This window comes from Polypterus senegalus, chromosome 3 (genome assembly GCF_016835505.1).
Source record: "Polypterus senegalus isolate Bchr_013 chromosome 3, ASM1683550v1, whole genome shotgun sequence".
NCBI lineage: Eukaryota > Metazoa > Chordata > Cladistia > Polypteriformes > Polypteridae > Polypterus > Polypterus senegalus.
The window spans coordinates 83997529-84015429 of NC_053156.1; the positions used below are offsets into that span (position 1 = coordinate 83997529).

The following is a 17901-nucleotide window of genomic DNA, read 5'->3' on the forward strand; positions in this document are numbered from 1 at the left end:
TTATGCTCACTTGATTTCTTTCACTACACAGAAGCTTATTTCTTTACTTCTCAAAAACACTGCATGCTGCCACTGCATTGTTGAAGCATGCGTGTGCTCAAAGTAAACACACACACACACAAAAGCCACTTTAGCAATGCCAGTCCACTTAAAATACATGTGTTTGGACTGTGGATGGAAACCAGAACATCTCTGGAGAACATGCAAATCCCACACAGGGAACACTGGGGACACAACCCACATTCTGCTGTGAAACAGTGGTGCACTGTGTCCATTTATAATAATAAGAATAATAAATATTACTACTGACCTTAATATCTTCTATTCATGAATCTATTCATACATTTTTCTCTGTTATAGGTAAAATATTATTATTATTTTTATGAATAATAGCAATAACAACAACAATAATAATAATAACAAGGGCAATAATAATAATAATAATCCATCTTTCTAACCTGGTTATCCAGAACAGGGTCATGGGGCAGTTGGAGCTTATCCAAGCAAGCATAGGGTGCAAAGCAGGAATAACTCCTGCTTAATAATAAAGTTCTAATGTTCTAATAATAATAACATCACCATCATAACTGTTGTCCTCTATATCATCTATCCATTAATCTATACAGATATTTTTCTGCTATCAGCACAATAATAGTAATAATAATTAAAATAATCCTTCCATTTTCTTACGCTCTTATCCAGGGCAGCAGTGCTGAGCATATGGTGCCTATCACAGCAATCTTGGGGCACAAGGCATGAACAAAACTGGACAGGGTGCTATCCCATCAGAGGATGAACTCACTTACACTTAATTACACACATGCACACACACACAAACACTAGGGCCACTTTATCAGTGCCAATTCACCTCTTATTACACATGTTAAAGATCAGTAAGTTCAGTTCAGATATTTTAACATAGACACAATGGGTTGTCAATCCTACCTCACAGTGTCATGTTGTACATGAAGTTTGCATGTTCTCCCCATGCATTTATAGATTGAGTAACATCACTATCAGTGAACTTCTTGGCTTAAAAACATTGTAGTCAGTTCTTTTGTTAGCATATTGTCAGCAAGAGTGACTCATCAGGCACTAAAAATAATAAATAATTGGTTTATGGTGCTTTAATCCTCTCTATCACTCACTCTTCCTTTTTTATTTTCTGAAAAGGTGAATTGGCTCATTTAAAAATCTAAGGCTTTTATTAAAAGTAAAATGCAGTGTAACTAGTTCACTAACAAAATTATTGTAATGCATACAAATCTTAATGATACTTATATAATGTTTTCACTATGCTGCTTTGGCTAAGTGAAATAACAACAATGTAATGTAATGTCACTGGCCCTTGGTTTGGCACTCAGTTGCCATAACTCTACCCATGACTTCTGCTACAAGGAGACATACTAGCAAAAAAAGTATCTTTGTTGAAAATTAAAATAATTGTTTTTAGTTTCCTTCTGCTATCATAAAAACAGAAGGCATTTTAAATTTAAGCCTTTGACACTACAAAGTGGTCATATTTTGTAAGTTCTAAGGCTTTTTTTTTCATCTTTGGACCCTGGTAATCTACAGCCTCATTTTAATGTAAAAAAAGACAGAGAAGGTATAAAATGCTTCACTTAAAAAAAACAATTTCAGGTGGCAAAATAGTGTGATTGTGAAGAAATAACATTGACTTAATAAAATACCAAATTTATCCTTTGACATGCACAGGAAATCTTAACTTTCCCTTAGTTCATTCTATTTTGTCCCTCGGGCCCTTATGATGTTTATTTGTTTTCTTAAGCTAACCTATAATAATGCTTTTGGTTTTTAATGATCTAATACTAATTACTATCAGCTGAAAATGTATTGACCTCATTTTCTGTACTAATAACTATGCATGTGTACGAAAACTGAAACACTCGGGACCCTTTTAAAAAGATGTGCATGTTAGGTAAATTGGCCAGTCTAAGATATCTCTCTACAAGTGAGTGTGGGTAGGGTGTGCAAAGGTGCCCTCTCATGAACTGGTACTCAATCCATCCTAGTGTCTAATGATTTCAGATAGACTTTCAGTTATTCTGCATTTGATTATGGCAATCTGTTGAGGGATAGATGGATGGAGGGATAGGAACAGTCATTTGAATGGTAGGATGAAAAGAGGGAGAGCATATGATAGTGTGAGAGACTGAGAAGAAAGTTGAGAAAGTGGATGAGCCATCATGAGAATACAAGGATCAAGGCAGTAAAATTTTACTTTTGTTTTCCTTCTACATGCTTTGGCTTGCAATTTTTATATTTAATTTATGGAATAATTTGAAAGAAGCTCATTCTTCCTTCTTTCATTTTTGTTTGTATGTTCCAGGAAATGAAACCTTGGAAGAAAACTATGTCCAAGACAGTAAAATGGGGTTTGTTATAAATGCCATATATGCCATGGCACATGGACTGCATGACATGCACCGAAGCCTATGTCCAGGTCACACAGGCCTGTGTGAAGCTATGACTCCAATCGATGGCAGCAAACTGCTGGAGTTCCTTTTGAAGACTTCATTTATCGGAATTTCTGGGGAGGAAATCTGGTTTGATGAAAATGGAGACAGTCCAGGGAGGTAAAAGACTTTGCTTTCTCTTTTTTTTTCTGCATGCAGTAAAATATAAATAGAATTAAGGTGAGTATTCAGGATTACAACTTTGCTTAAGAAGCATCACTGCCAGGGCCAGTGCCTTTTCTACCCCACCTAAGTTAGTATGAATCATGTACACCACTTAAAGATTTTAATAAGAAAAAAATAAGATTTGCTACATGAAATCTCAGCAGCAGTTGCTGTCCCACTGCTGTCTATGGCTTTTTTGAAAAATCAACTCCTAACCGTATTTAGGTCAAAAAACAGTAGGCTGTCTTGTGTACCTTTGCTTACTTGATTTTTGCTGCCTCTTTTGAGCAGTTTACGTTGCCACAGCTGAACAGATGGTTTCTCTGTGTCTATGACACCTTTCCTCTTGTTTTTATTCCCACTTGTTCAGCACCAGTTACTATACCAGATTTTTAGTGGGCTTGTCTGCACCTAGGCAATCTGGTAGCCTTGGATGCCAGAGTTGGTTTCTCTATTAAGTGGGTATCTTGATAACATAAATCTAAAATAGAACATTTGCATTGTTTACGTGAATGTGTCCTTACACTCACAGCATCCAGAAATCTCTTCCCTTGTTGTGGCAGATATGACATCATGAATCTTCAGAGTGTGGAAAGTGGGCGATACGATTATGTGAATGTTGGATCTTGGCATGAAGGCATTCTGAATATTGACGACTACAGGATTCAAATGAACAGAAGTGGGATTGTGCGTTCAGTATGCAGCGACCCCTGCTCTAAAGGGCAGATAAAGGTAATTTATCCAACTGCATACCATTACCACTTGAGTTATCCTGTTATTGATGTCTTTAACTTGCTGACTGAATAGTAAATAGGTATCTTTAAGTAATTGTTGACAGCTCTTAATGATTATTTGGCAAGGCTGGAATGCACTCTTTGAACATATACCTGAGCAAGGAGGAGGAGGAGGAGGAGGTTAGGAGCACGCGCTGATACAGCGCATTGCCACACCCATCACATCACAAACCAACTCAGGACCCTAGGTTAGGACCAGAGTGCAGCGATGGAACGGGTGACACCTCAGCACCACACTAGTTCAGATGGAATGGAACCAGTGTGAGGTTTTTTATGGTGGCTGGAGTGCCAATTCTGCCACCAACCCCCAGGTTTTTTCCTGCAGATTGGAGGGCCTACATGCAGGGCTGGATGCAGATTAACGTCGTACCCAGGACGGAGCAATTGCAGGTTAAGGCTGAAGCTAAAAACTTATAAGTATTTGGGAAGGTGTAGCCAGCTGGCAAGAGGCTGTCTGGGATGATATAATCATCAGGATGAAACACTGCAGGCAAACCTCAGCACAAGAAAGAAAGGAAAAAAAAGAAAGAAAGAAAGACCCACATGAGTAGGGAAAGAGTACAGTATATGCCACTATGAGAGAGCAGGGGCAGTTTGGAGGGGCAGCAGGCCCTGTATATGTTCCGGATGCCTACAACACTAGCTGAATATCCCCAATTCTCTCCTTAGACTGCAAAAGTTGCAACCTCCAGTCTCCGGATGGTTCACGGTGAAACATATGTGACTGTATGTTGTTATAAGTGGACAACATGGGGGTTGCCTGACTAATGAATGCCCAGGGAGTGAGGGAGATAGCAAAAAGGAGGAGGCAGTTCGAGTGTGGTTTCTCTGTAGCAAAAGTGGCATAGCCCATGGGTAATCTGGAGATGACCACTATTACCGCTACAGAGGTCTGACTGGGTGCAGAGTCAGGAGGAGAGTTTGAGCAAAGGTGCAGGGGTAGCATAATGAAGTGAAAGTAAAGAAAAAAGTAATCAGGAAGTTAAAGAGGGGTGAGAAGTGGGAAGGGAATGCATAGTACTGTTTTGAGGTGGGCCACCCCACTTAATGGACAGCAGTTGTGGCAGACAGCCAAGGGTCTTTCCCAGTTGGGACACCCTTTTGAGGAGAGGACCGGGGAAGAGGACATGTCAACATCAGTACCTCCCCTGGGACATGAGAGTGCTTTGAAGCTCAACCTTGCTGGGGCCCATGGCCAACAACAGGGGGTGCCTGGACAGCTCCGGAGCCTTGGCATGCAGCATTTCCACCACCCCAGGAAGTGCTGCCAGAAAAGGAGCTGGATTCCCATGCAGCACTTCCACAACACTCGGAAGTGCTGCCGGAATTTGATCGGGGAGCACATGGAGTACTTCCAGATACAGTATAAAGGAGGCCACCTCACTCCACTCGGGGAGTCAGAGTTGGGAGGAAGAGGACAGAGCTTGCAGGAGAGGAGTGGAGGCAGCAGAAGAAAAGAAGAGGAAAAGGAAAAAGACTGGTTCAGTGGACTGGTAAATTGTGCTGTGAGCTGAAGGAAAGAGATTAATAAGCGTGTGTGCTTTTGGGATTTCTGAGTCTGTGTGTCCTGGTGTCTGTCTGTCTGTGGGCATCTTCTACAGAGTCAATACCTATGCTGGTAGGTCCAGAGTGTACCGTGGTCTTGTGTCTTTGTCTCCCTACTTTAACCTTTGTGCTCTCTTTTTTGTGTATCCCTCCTTGTTTGTTTTTGTCACCTGCGAGACAAATTCATTTTTTGATCATTTTGGAATTTTTTTCTACATTTTCTTTTATTGAAACACAATTGTATTTATTGCACACATTTTTTTGTCACTTTATACATGATATCAGTCTGCGTTTTTCTTTGCTGTTTCTAAGGAAGTTTTCCTGGTGCAGCACTGTCACTGTTCATGTGTCAACTTATGATATGTGATACACCCTCTTCGCTAAGGGAAAGTGGTTGCAGAACTGCTTCATCTGACCTTTATTTGAAAGATAAAGCAAGGATTTTGAAAAAAGGAAAGCTTTTTTTGTCAAAAGTTTCAAGTTCTCAAACTAAGCACTAGTTACACTATTTGTTATTTTGCACCTGTAGAAATATGTGTCTGATTGATCAGTTCCTGCTTATCTTTAGTTTTCCTTTTCTTGTCTAGGGTGTTTAATCTCTACCACATGTAAATTATAACCAGCACTAATGAAATGACACTTTCGTATGTCACCAGTTTATTTTCAGTACAACAACTCGTATATATTTAACCTCCTTTGAGTTATTCTGGGTGCAGAGGACGCCCCCTCCTGTAACAGCATTCACCATTCCATTTGATTTTACATGGCTTCTAATATCCTTGTGAAATGCAAACATGTTTTCAAATTTTATTATACTGTACCTAATGTGCAATGACAGGTGTTTTTTAGCCTCACCAATTTAAAGACTGCATGCAATAAACCACTATAAGTAAATTTTCTATTTTTGTTAAGCTAAAGCAATTCTTTGCTGCTTCAGTTTAAATTGCAGATGTGTGTGATTGTCTTGTCATGTCTTTTTCTAACGTGCTTAATGCAGTCCAGGATCATGAGGGGCTGGAACTTATCCCAGCTAGCATAGGGCACAAGGCAGGAACAAACCCTGGACAGGTCGCCAGTCTTATGGTCAAATTAGACCTTTAAGGTAAAGCTGATTAACTGCTTCTCAACCCATCTGATGGGGCTGTGCTGTCATTGTACTTGGAGGAACCCTCATCACGTCGTCATGTGGCAAGTTTATTACTTGTGAGAAGTGAGACACATACAATATATTTTAATTTGTTACATTATTTAGATTAATTTGTTTCAATAGCAAAGGGATAGATGCCCATAGCATGGTAAGTTATACGGTACTTAGAAAATTCACATTAGCAAAGGATGTGTTTTTATTTTGTTCTAATATACTATGATGCTGCTTAGAGTGAAAACTGAAAATGGCTTTGATTTGTTAGGGATATGCAGCAATATGCCCACTGTAATGTACATACTGAAAATGTCCCAACCTTATTCAATATATTACTGTTATTCTCTTCACTATACTGACTGATACAAGGATATCAGTAAGCCAAGAGACTGGACACCAGGAATAATGAGGAAAGCCAGCCATGATGTTCATATCATATGCATGTAATACAATATATTATTCTGTAAAGATAAGGATCTTCTTATAAAATCCATTCTCTTGACTTGACTATGTGCTTTACTCTTGTCCTGCAGTGTCTCAAGAAGTCTCTCAGACAAAGTCTTAAGAGCAGTTATGTGCTCCCTACAGATATAACGGGTCCTCTGAGGCATTTCTTTTAGTGGGGTCCTCAAGTTCAGTCTCAGAGGATTGCAGTGGCTGGAGGTTTTTGTTCCAGAGAAATTTTAAAATTAGAAGCCAATTATTGTGGTTACAGAATGTATTTAATTTAATGGCTTGTCAGGTCATTACAAATATTGTAGATTTGTCTATTGTGAGAACATTATCCAAATTATTTGTGGCCCAGAGAAGATTAGTGATACTCGGCTCTTCACTTTTTTCTTATGTATTTCTTTCAAAATGGTTTATTAGAATAGATACTGCATAATGCACACACACATGCCAGTGGAGTCAACTTAGATGGCGAGCTGCTTACTTCTTTGATATTTGCGCCTCATGGTTAATTGGCAGGTGGTTTAGAAAACAAGAAACAGTTAAAAAGAATGGAGACAGAAATACAATAACGCACAAACATGTAGCTTTGTCAATAAATTGTTCAATAGAAATAATTTGCTTCTATTAAGGAATCTGAGTTAGAACAAAAACCTGCAGTCACTCTGGCCTTTCAGGAGGCGTTATGATGACTCCTGTCTTAAGGTGTTTTTTGTGCTCATAGCCCATTTGTTTTGCGTAAAATCAGTTTACTTTGTTTCAATCTCCAGTTAGGTTAATTGTGTTGCACACAAGAAACTTCCAAACAAGCTTCAACATAACAAACACCCCATGGGTGTGTCATGAAATATTTTCAGTTGTCAGAAACATTTTTCCCCCTGGGAAAAAATCATCTTGGAAGGTCGGCAACAGCTGCGTTTGTGCACTGCTGCTGTTTTGTCTACCAAGTACACCTCTGTGAGCAGAATGCTTGTTATCAGTTAAGGAGAAGAGTACGTGAAAGTGATGTGCACCTTTGCATTCTAAAGAAAAGACATGTTCCATTTGGGAGACAGAAGATGTCAAGCTCTCCTGAGGGCATATAGCGATGCAATCTCCCTTGGACAATAGACATGATATTTTTAAATTGTTTTCCAGTATTTTTAAAATTTGTTATATTTATTTTTTTGAGTGTTATATATTGTATTGTGGTTAGTTCAAATATCAGGGAGGCATCATAACTTAACACTGCTCCATGCCAACTCTCAATTTATTATTCCTAATTACTGACAGCAATGGCTTAGCATGACTAAAACTATCTTTTTTATTGATTTATTGATTACAGTCAGGACAAATTTATCAAATCAAATTTTGTTTCAATTTGTTAAGTGACTACCACTATCTATATTGCACATTATTTCCTGTAGTTTGATCAGCCTCATGTCATATCACATTCATAGTTCACATGAACTGCTCCAGGTTTAGCTTGGTGCTCTGCACAGTCTGTCATTTGTAAAGGGTCCCAGTCCAGCTCATTTGGTCCATATCAGAGAGTGATTTGCATGTTCACATATATCCAAACAAACCGGACTATGAGGGAAATCACTCCAGAGTTCAAATAGCTGGTACAAATGAAGCAGATGTGAAAACTCTTCTAGAGTCAAATTCTTCTGGATTCTTGTTGATGAAAGACAAAGACTCCAACGTACCTAGTGCTACTGCTGTGGTTTACCCTTTGCTCTCAGAGGTCCTAAAGAGGTGTTTTCAGTTTTGTTGGAAAACACTAGAGTAGCTAATGGGCAATTTATAATGGAAAATAATGTTATATACAATAGGCCAAAAGTAGAACTATTAGCTGCTTTATAGGCTAGATAGCACTTTATCTGTCCCAAGAGGGAAATTTTGAATTTTACAGAAATGAAAGAAAGAAAGAAGAGTTTAGACTGTTTTAAATCTTATTAAACATTAACAATCAATACAAAAAACAATACAACATCAAAAAAGAGAACATTCTATGTAACCTATAACTGTATACTCTGCCATAGTTTCATAGTAATCAATTCACAAAAGAAAAACACATCAGAATTACAAAAAAAAAAACAAAGGAAAGGAAAAACTTGACATGACCAAAGATAAAAAAAACTAGGCACAGTACAGCATTATAAAGGTGTATCACTGCTGGAGCCGAAGTAGCGTTTATGACACACTTCTGCTGAATACTGTGCTGGCTGAGAGTTCTCAGGGTTAGTGTATCAGGGAGAGGATGTGCAGCATTGTTCATAATGGCTGTCAGTTTTTCTATTATTTATTCTTTCGCTAAGAACCTCCAGCGGGTTTAGAGCACGTCCCTTAACTGTGCCTGCTTATTGTCACTATCCACATTAAAGAGCTGCAATCTCCTAAGCAAAATGAGCCTGTTCTGCCCTTGTTTATATATTTCCTCTGTTTTATGAGACCAGTCCAGCCTGTCATTGATGTGAACCCCCAAGTACTTGCAGCAATGTAGTACCTCCACATCTATTCCCTGAATAGTGACTGGGCATAAAGACTCTTTGGTGCAATGTTTTAAAAATTCAATAACCAGTTTCTTGATTGTTTAGTACTGCAACTTTACATCAGCAAAGATAAAAGGTGTGAGGATCTTCTCTGAATACTCCATTCTTTTTTCAAATTACAGACATCTACAGGTTGACTGCTGATTGTACAGTGACTATTTATTAATGTGTATGAATACCATGGGACAGGTGTCCCCATCCAGAACTGTTTCTCTGTGAAGCCAGAAGAGGGTCCAGTACTCTTATCTGAGTGCTTGTGTTATTCTGAATATGGTTAGCATTATTAATAACAGCATAGCAGTATTATCAAGAAAAAATTAGTTCAGTCTTAGTTTTGTTGTGAACATGAATCACAGAGCATAGTGTACAATGTGATAAGCATTTAAAAAGAGAGATATTAAGAGACAGAGGGTTACTGCAGGTTGTCATTTGTCAATAAGGATTGAAACAAATTAAATAAATAAATCGAACCAAAAACCTGATGTCTGAGACATTAGGAAAACCAGTTGTCAGATAAAATATGATCATGGCTAACTCCTCCTAGGGCTGGCTTTCCCCGTGTTAAGCATGCTAATGGTATCATATAATTCTTTCATAAAATCAAAGGACTAATGCTGTATGTTGAAAACTTCTAGCTTCCTTTATCATCCTTTCAGGTCTGTTCTGTTTTGTCTTTTGTTTTTTCCATGCATAGTGTATATTTCTAAGCCTTCATTTTACTTACTGCTTTCAAAAAGGGCAACAACATTTTGAGTTTCCACCGTTATCAATTGCTACCCAATTCCAGTATAAAAAATGGTGACACAAAAGGACTTCTGGCAGTCAGGACTTGTGCTTGTCTTTCAACTTTGGTTACTGTTTTGTGTTTTGGAGTTTTTGCTTTATAAAACGTCTCCTCCAGTTTTGCCCCTCATTCATTTCTAGCTTAAGAGTTAGTTTGATTTGGTGATGTATGTCTAAATAAAAAAGCCCGTCCTTTCTTCCATTTACTGTTCCAGCATAAGGGCTGATTGAATATGTAGCACTAAACAAGACTCAGGAAAAACTGATAATAAAGTTTGTTGATCTTTCAAGTTAGAGTATATTGTAATTATATTATTGCACTGCTGCCTTACCATCTCATTTAATACGTTTTATATAATTTGAAATTGGTAGTTATCATAGAAAAAGTTGGAAGTCCTTTCTTTATTGAATCTTTGCATGCTATTATCCATTCATAATGTAATTTGAGACTTTTTGATCCTCTTCACATATTTTCTGTTAACTGCTTACATTTGTTAGGTTATCCGGAAAGGAGAAGTGAGTTGCTGCTGGATTTGCACCCCCTGTAAAGAAAATGAATTTGTCCATGATGAATTCACTTGTAAGGCGTGTGAACTGGGCTACTGGCCCAATGAAGAATTGACAGGTAAGTGTACCTCCTTCTCACTTTGCACTTTTTCCCTAGGCTTCTCTCAATGTTCAGCTCTGTTCACTGTTAGGTTAATTAGCAGTTCCATAGTGTTTAATCTTCTTGTTTTTAAAATGTAAAAACGGTTATGGATTATGTTTTTGTCTTCATTACTTATTATTGCTTCATGGTCTTAAAGAGGTGTTTACATGTTTGTTGAATAACACTAGAGTAGCTAATAGGCAATTTATAATGGAAAATAATGTTATATAAAATAAGCCAAAAGTAGAACTATATGCTGTTTTACAGGCTGGATAGCACTTTATTTGTGCCAAGAGGGAAATTTAGAAAGAAAGAAAGAAAGAAAGAAAGAAAGAAAGAAAGAAAGAAAGAAAGAGAGTCCTCTGTGTTAGTGTATCAGGGAGAGTATGTGCAGCGTTGTTCATAATGGCTATCAGTTTTGCTATTATTTTCTCCTTCGCTAAGAACCTGCAGTTGGTTTAGAGCACATCCCTTAGCTGTGCCTGCTTATTGTCACTATCCACATTAAAGACCTGCAATCTCCTAAGCAAAAAGAGCCTGCTCTTCCCTTGTTTATATATTTCTTCTGTTTTATGAGACCAGTGTCATTGATGTGGACCCACAGGTACTTGCAGCCATGCATTACCTCCACATCCACTCGCTGAATAGTGACCGGGCATTAAGATAACCAGTGTTAAGCATGCTAATGCTATCATATGATTCTTCCATAACATCAAAGGACTAATGCTGTATGTTGAAGACTCCTAGTTTCCTTTTTCCTCCTTTCAGAGCTGTCTGTTTTTTTTAACATGCGTAGTTTATATTTCTAAGCCCTCATTTTATTTACTGCTTTCAAAATGGGCACCACCATTTTGAGTTTCCACCGTTATCAATTGCTACCCAGCGATGACTAAAATTCCAGTATAAAAATAGTGACACACTAGCAGCTGATTCCAGAATTTGTAGATATAATTTTAAAATCATATATACTGGTTTAAAGTTTTGTTTTAATTTACTATTATTTGTTTGTGTTGGTATGTTCTATGTACACTTACTGTAAAGTACAACTAAAGGGGATGCACTACCCCTGACGTTGCAACTGAGCATATCTCCTCAGCCTTTACATTGGCCTCAGAGGTCTTAGTCCTTCACTTCAGCATTTATTAACATTGGCTCTTTTTTGGATTTAGAATTGTAAGTGCATTTTGTTCTTGATTTTCTGATTTTTCAAATTTGCCTGTGATTAAAAAAAAAAAATAAGGTTTTGGAATTGTGATTTTGTTTTGCATTGCTTTGCACTTTAAAGCATACCTTTTTTTAGTTAATTTCTGTTTTGTTCTTGTTTTGCTTTTGAATATTTTTGTAACTTATTAAGAAATATTGATTTGTTATTATGAATAAGGGGTTTACATGGTTCCCTCTCTCCTTTTCTGAGTTTTTGATTACTAAAGCAAGAGCCCCTCTTTGCTGGGACTGTCTCAAGTTTAGGGTAAGGCTCACTTTGATATTAGGCCTCATTGGAGCCTAGAAGCCTACTGTAGTTGATGAGGCAAAAACTATACATTTAACTTTTACATATCGGGCAGCGATTTAAAAAAGTCCTTAGGAATATTTGATTGCTCAAAGGTTGATCAATGATGGCCCATGAAACTTAAAAGAGATTCTCATTTATGTTTCATTTAAGAATTTACTTTGTCACGGATGTTTCTCTTAAAATTCCTTAGGAGAAATAACTTTAGACAAAAAGGAGACATCGGATATAACTTAGGTAAATAAGTCAAAATTGAGAATTTGGTTATAATTTGGGAAATCCCATTCTAGTCTTGTTTTAATCTCTGAAAATTTCATATTTTTATTTATTATTGGATTGATGCCTTTATCTAAGGTGACTTCCAATATTTGAGCTACTAATAGTACTAATCTGAAGCAAGGACTAAAGTTTTGTTATCATAGTAAAGTGTTTTATTACCACAAGCAACTGTCCATAAATTTCATCATATACTACTCAGTACACAATGCAAATACTTTCCAATTGCAAAAAAATGTCAAGGCACTGCTTTGAAAATCGGAACCCATTTTGTGACTTTGCGGAGATCTCTGCAGAAACTCAAGAGGAGACACTTTGTAGAATACCGAGGTATTTTGTCTCAGGAGAAAAATCTGAGAAGAATGAGACAGGAGAAAATGTCTCCATTTTATTTCTTCCAGATCTCATCGTTGTCTAAGATAAACCAAAAAGACATTAAGGAGATCTCTTTTTGGATTTTCCATTCCTATGGGAGTGTCCTTGTATGAGTGTGGCATGAGCCCTGTTGGTGTTCTGGTACTTTGTCTTGGGTTGGGTTAGGGCTACCTTTAGGAGGAACTCCAAGACCCAGAATTGGACTGAGTGGGTTAGAGAATATTAGATGTATACTTATATTGCATTCTTTTCTGAAGAAAGACTCAAAGCACTGGATTAAAACAAAAACAATACAACATTTACATATATACAGTATTTTGTTGACAGTTATGAGAGAAGCGAGCACTTCTTGCTTTACTAGAGAGGCTTTAATAAACAAGAGAAGAAGTTCAAAACAGATTTGTTCTTCAATTTAGTTAGCCACTACAAGATGCTCAATGCAAATACTTACAAACAAAATGTCACCATTAGAAGGATCCTCTACTTTTCCTTACAGTTGGAAATATATGAAAAAGTAGAACCACACAAATTTTCTGTAAAGTAACATTTGAATAACTGGGCATAATACATTTTATGCAGATTAGAAAAAGTCAGTTAAAGGTTTTTAAAGAGATTAGACTAGGAGAAAAGTCATAGCACAAGAAACAATGCATAAGTCAAAACCAAAAGTCAGAAACATGATTGACAGAGCCCAAAATGCTACCAGATATTGTAATCAAAAAGGAAAAAGTAGAGTATTAAAACAAACATAAAAGCACACAACAAGAAGTAGAAGTTATTATCCAATCTTGGATATCGAGAAACGACTCGGATGACCTTTATATAAGCACACTGCTGAAATCATCACTGCGCTATCCCAATGCATTATGGGACTGTTTTCATAGAAGCAAGTGATGTGAACACCCCGAAACGGTGGTGCTGATCAACAAAACAGAATGGCATTGAGAATGATGCTAAAAAAAATCATAAACTTTTAACACTAGAATTACCAGAGCCTATGAAAAAACTCGTAGATCCGTCCCACCTTAAATCGCTTTGCACCTCTCCATCAGCGTCTTTTGTCCTGTTCAGTAAATGTGTCAATAAGCAGCAAGCAGCCTGCTATCACATCCCCCCACCCCACACAGTTTTCTCAGCTCAAGCCTGTTTACCTGCGTGTCAGTTGCTTAGAGTTGCATAGAGTGAGAAGTCAAGCAAAATCACACCTTTTATAAATACTATATCGTTATTTGTAACACATGCATTTCATGTGTGTTCCATGTCTACAACATTTTATGTAAACACATCATTAAAACAGAAACATTTTTCATGTTTTAGTAATTATTGACAAAATGTACACATGAAGTGTATAATGTGTGAAGCCTGAATTATATCAAATAAACACTTTCACAAAAAGTACTAATATAACAGAATAAGTGCACTTCTATTCAAGAATATATTTCCAATTGAGATATAAATGACAGAAATCTATTCTCTTTGCATGAAAACACCTAAAGTTCTTACACACGCATAGAGAATTCAGGAAATATTACAGAAAATATCAATCATGACATGTTTCAGGTGCTTATTTTCTTTTTTATGTGCTGCTATTTCTGACAATCTATCTTTAAGTCAAGGTGATTAAATATGAAATAAAACAAAACTGCATAAATATATGCTCAGATGATTTCATAAAAAAGTATGGCTCACTTACAGTTTATAATTACTCCAAATTCTCTCAGAGCATTATATGGAGTAACACCAGATGGGACAGCATTGTGCCATGAAAAACCTATTGTGATATCTAACACTACACTGATTGTTATCTTATTTTAAGAGACCTACCTAGCATGTAGGAATAGTAGAAGTTGTGGCATTAGCACGTATACAGACTACATCTGAATGTCTGAATAACATACAACAAATCTCTGCTCCCAGCACCGTGATAAACAAGAATTTACTAAAATGCCGAACTTCATATTATTAAATATATGAATGTATGGTTGTTGTATCACTTTCATAGGCATTGTTCATATTTATTGACACCACAAAGTAATTAAAGGAGCTGATCTTTTCTTCAAAGTACAAAGTACAACTACAAACTGCTAACCACATCTGAACAATTCGAATTAATACAAAATTTTTAGTTTAGGTATTTTTAATTTGACTTAAATTTCGAAAATCTCACATTTTATCTACAGGGAGTAATGGAAAGCTTTTTATAAAATATGATAAGAATGTATTAATCCTGTTCTAAAATAAACAAGCTGGGCATCTATTAGTCATTGAAGGGCATACTGCATAATGGGCTGTCTTGTGGACAACGATGTGTGAACAGAGTAGTGGATGAGCTGTGGTATTGATATGTAACATAAATCTGTAGGACCTTATATTGTTTGTGTCATTTATTTATCAGCATCTTGTTAATTTAAACTGTTTTATAAAAACTAAATCAAACTAAATGAGTTTGTGTAATAAAAGTATATACGGTAACAGTATGGAAATGCTGTATTTATTTAAATATTCAAGGTTCAGGATTCAGGGTTTCAGTTAGACATGTTTGCACAAGAAAAGATGAAATTTGCTTTCTCAGTTGCATACAATAATAGAAATGAAAATAAAACAGACAAACAGAGACAAGACAGGTTAAACTTACATGGAAATTCTAAAATATTTGCATCATTTGAAGAACAGATTCTTTGCTAATTACTTCAAGCAGGTAGGTTCTGTTTGTAAAGGGCATCAATCATTGATGATGATTTACAATTTTTTGATATTGCCCTTAGAGACACGCTTACTAAATTATTTACATCATCCCCAATAATTTAGCTACATGTTGAATAATCTCAAAGTTTTTTTACATTTTTACATTAGATGAGGTCCTTGTCCACTTTAAATAGTCTGAGTTTACGAAGGAGAAATAAGCACTGATTTAATTTACTGTAAATGTTTTTACATTTAGATATTAAGATAATTTACCTGTGAGAGCTCCAAAGTTTTTTATATTCAGTCATCTCTATCTCCTCCCCAGAACAATGATGGGTCAACAAGCAGATTTCTGTGTCTTAAAGTCAAGAGCTTTTGACATATAAAGTAAGATAGTTCTTATAGCATCAATTTATTAAACAGTCTTCTTCATTTATACGTTTATGCTCCACAGATAAGTGTCCTATCAGCATGGTGTCATTATTATACTTGATAATGGAACAGTGGTCATTGTTCTTTCTCAGGACACTTCTGTACAGTGCCTATAGAATTAGTGATAAGACGCATCTGTGAGAAGTTGCTGTGTTTGACAGAATGACTTTTGAAAAAGTTATTGTCTGCTTTGAATGTCTATGAATGATTTAAAATAAAAAAGACCTGAAATATGTATTACTATAAAGATATACAGTATGTATTTGTTTTATAAATATACCTGCTGATTATCTTTGTAATTAGCACTTCTGCTTCACTTCTCCTGGAGACTGGTTTTGAATCCCTGCTTTTGGTGATTCTCTTCATTACTGCATGGATTGTTCTCCGGTTTTTCCCTCCTGCTGATTAAATGATGACCCTGCATTGGCCATGTGCAAGTCTGCAGGTGTGCACAAGTGTGATCTACAGTTGAATCCCATCCTTTTTGGGGTTGGCTCCTGCCTTTGACCTGAGCCTGCTACAGTAGACTGTGACAAATGTGGCACTAAAACCTAGAAGCAGTATTAGCATGTGAATTATATGCATAATGTTTTGTTATTGAGTGTTGCGTTTTAGTGTTTCTCTGAATTTTTTGTGTTTTTTACCTAAAGTGCTTGGGGTTTGTAAATGATCTTGTATCAAAATTAGCAGTGTTACAACACATTGAATTTAATTAAATGGAAATGAAATGCTTGAATATGTGCACTTGGCACCAGGACACCCTAAGCCTCAGGTCGATGATCGACTTTGTGGTCGTGTCGTCGGACTTGCGGCCATATGTCTTGGACACTCGGGTGAAGAGAGGGGCGGAGCTGTCAACTGATCACCACCTGGTGGTGAGTTGGCTTCGATGGTGGGGGAAGATGCCGGTCAGACCTGGTAGGCCCAAACGTGTTGTGAGGGTCTGCTGGGAACGGCTGGCAGAGTCCCCTGTCAGAAGTAGCTTCAACTCCCACCTCCGGCAGAACTTCAACCACGTCCCGAGGGAGGTGGGGGACATTGAGTCCGAATGGGCCATGTTCCGTGCCTCTATTGTTGAGGCGGCTGACCGGAGCTGTGGCCACAAGGTAGTCGGTGCCTGTCGTGGCGGCAATCCCTGAACCCGTTGGTGGACACCAGCGGTGAGGGATGCCGTCAAGCTGAAGAAGGAGTCCTATAGGACTTTTTTGTCCTGTGGGTCTCTGGAGGCAGCTGATAGGTACCGCAGGCCAAGCGAACGCGGCCGGTTGTTGCTGAGGCAAAAACTCGGGCATGGGGAAGTTTGGAGAGGCCATGGAGAAGCGACTTTCGGACGGCTTCGAGGAGATTCTGGTCCACCGTCCGGCGTCTCAGGAGGGGGAAACAGTGCAGTGTCAACACCGTATATGATGGGGATGGTGCGCTGCTGACCTCGACTCGGGACGTTGTGGGTCGGTGGGAGGAGTACTTCGAAGACCTCCTCAATCCCACTAACATGCCTTCCAATGAGGAAGCAGAGCCTGGGGACTCTGAGGTGGGCCCTCCCATCTCTGGGACTGAAGTCACTGAGGTGGTCAAAAAACTCCTTGGTGGCAGGGCCCCCGGGGTGGATGAGATACGCCCGGAGTTCCTTAAGGCTCTGGATGTTGTAGGACTGTCTTGGTTGACATCTGATCAGGATGCCTCCTGGACGCCTCCCTGGTGAGGTGTTCCGGGCACATCCAACCGGGAGGAGGCCCCGGGGAAGACCCAGGACACGCTGGAGGGACTATGTCTCCCGGCTGGCCTGGGAACGCCTTGGGATTCTCCCGGAAGAGCTGGAAGAAGTGGCCGGGGAGAGGGAAGTCTGGGCCTCTCTGCTTAAGCTGCTACCCCCGCGACCCGACCTCGGATAAGCGGAAGAGAATGGATGGATGGATGGAAATGAAATGGGTTCACATTTCTTCCTCAGAACTGCAGTTTCTGTCCTCCAGATACTATCAGCCTATTAGACAACATGTAACTGATAATATTCAATACACACCAAAATTGTTCTTGCTAAATGAGTGAATATCAAAATTGTGTGGCATGTTGATTTGCTCACTGTTG

At 38.1% G+C, this 17901-nt stretch overlaps 1 protein-coding gene across 5 annotated transcripts in view; it reads left to right on the plus strand.

Annotated features, from left to right (window-relative positions):
* Positions 1–17901, plus strand: part of grm1b (glutamate receptor, metabotropic 1b) — a 347961-nt gene that overhangs the window by 290910 nt on the left and 39150 nt on the right. For all 5 annotated transcript variants that reach the window (XM_039747530.1, XM_039747528.1, XM_039747532.1 and 2 more), the window contains exons 5-7: positions 2351–2597; positions 3206–3374; positions 10388–10514. In XM_039747530.1, the coding sequence (XP_039603464.1) occupies positions 2351–2597; positions 3206–3374; positions 10388–10514 (543 nt within the window). The remainder of the gene's footprint in view (positions 1–2350; positions 2598–3205; positions 3375–10387; positions 10515–17901) is intronic.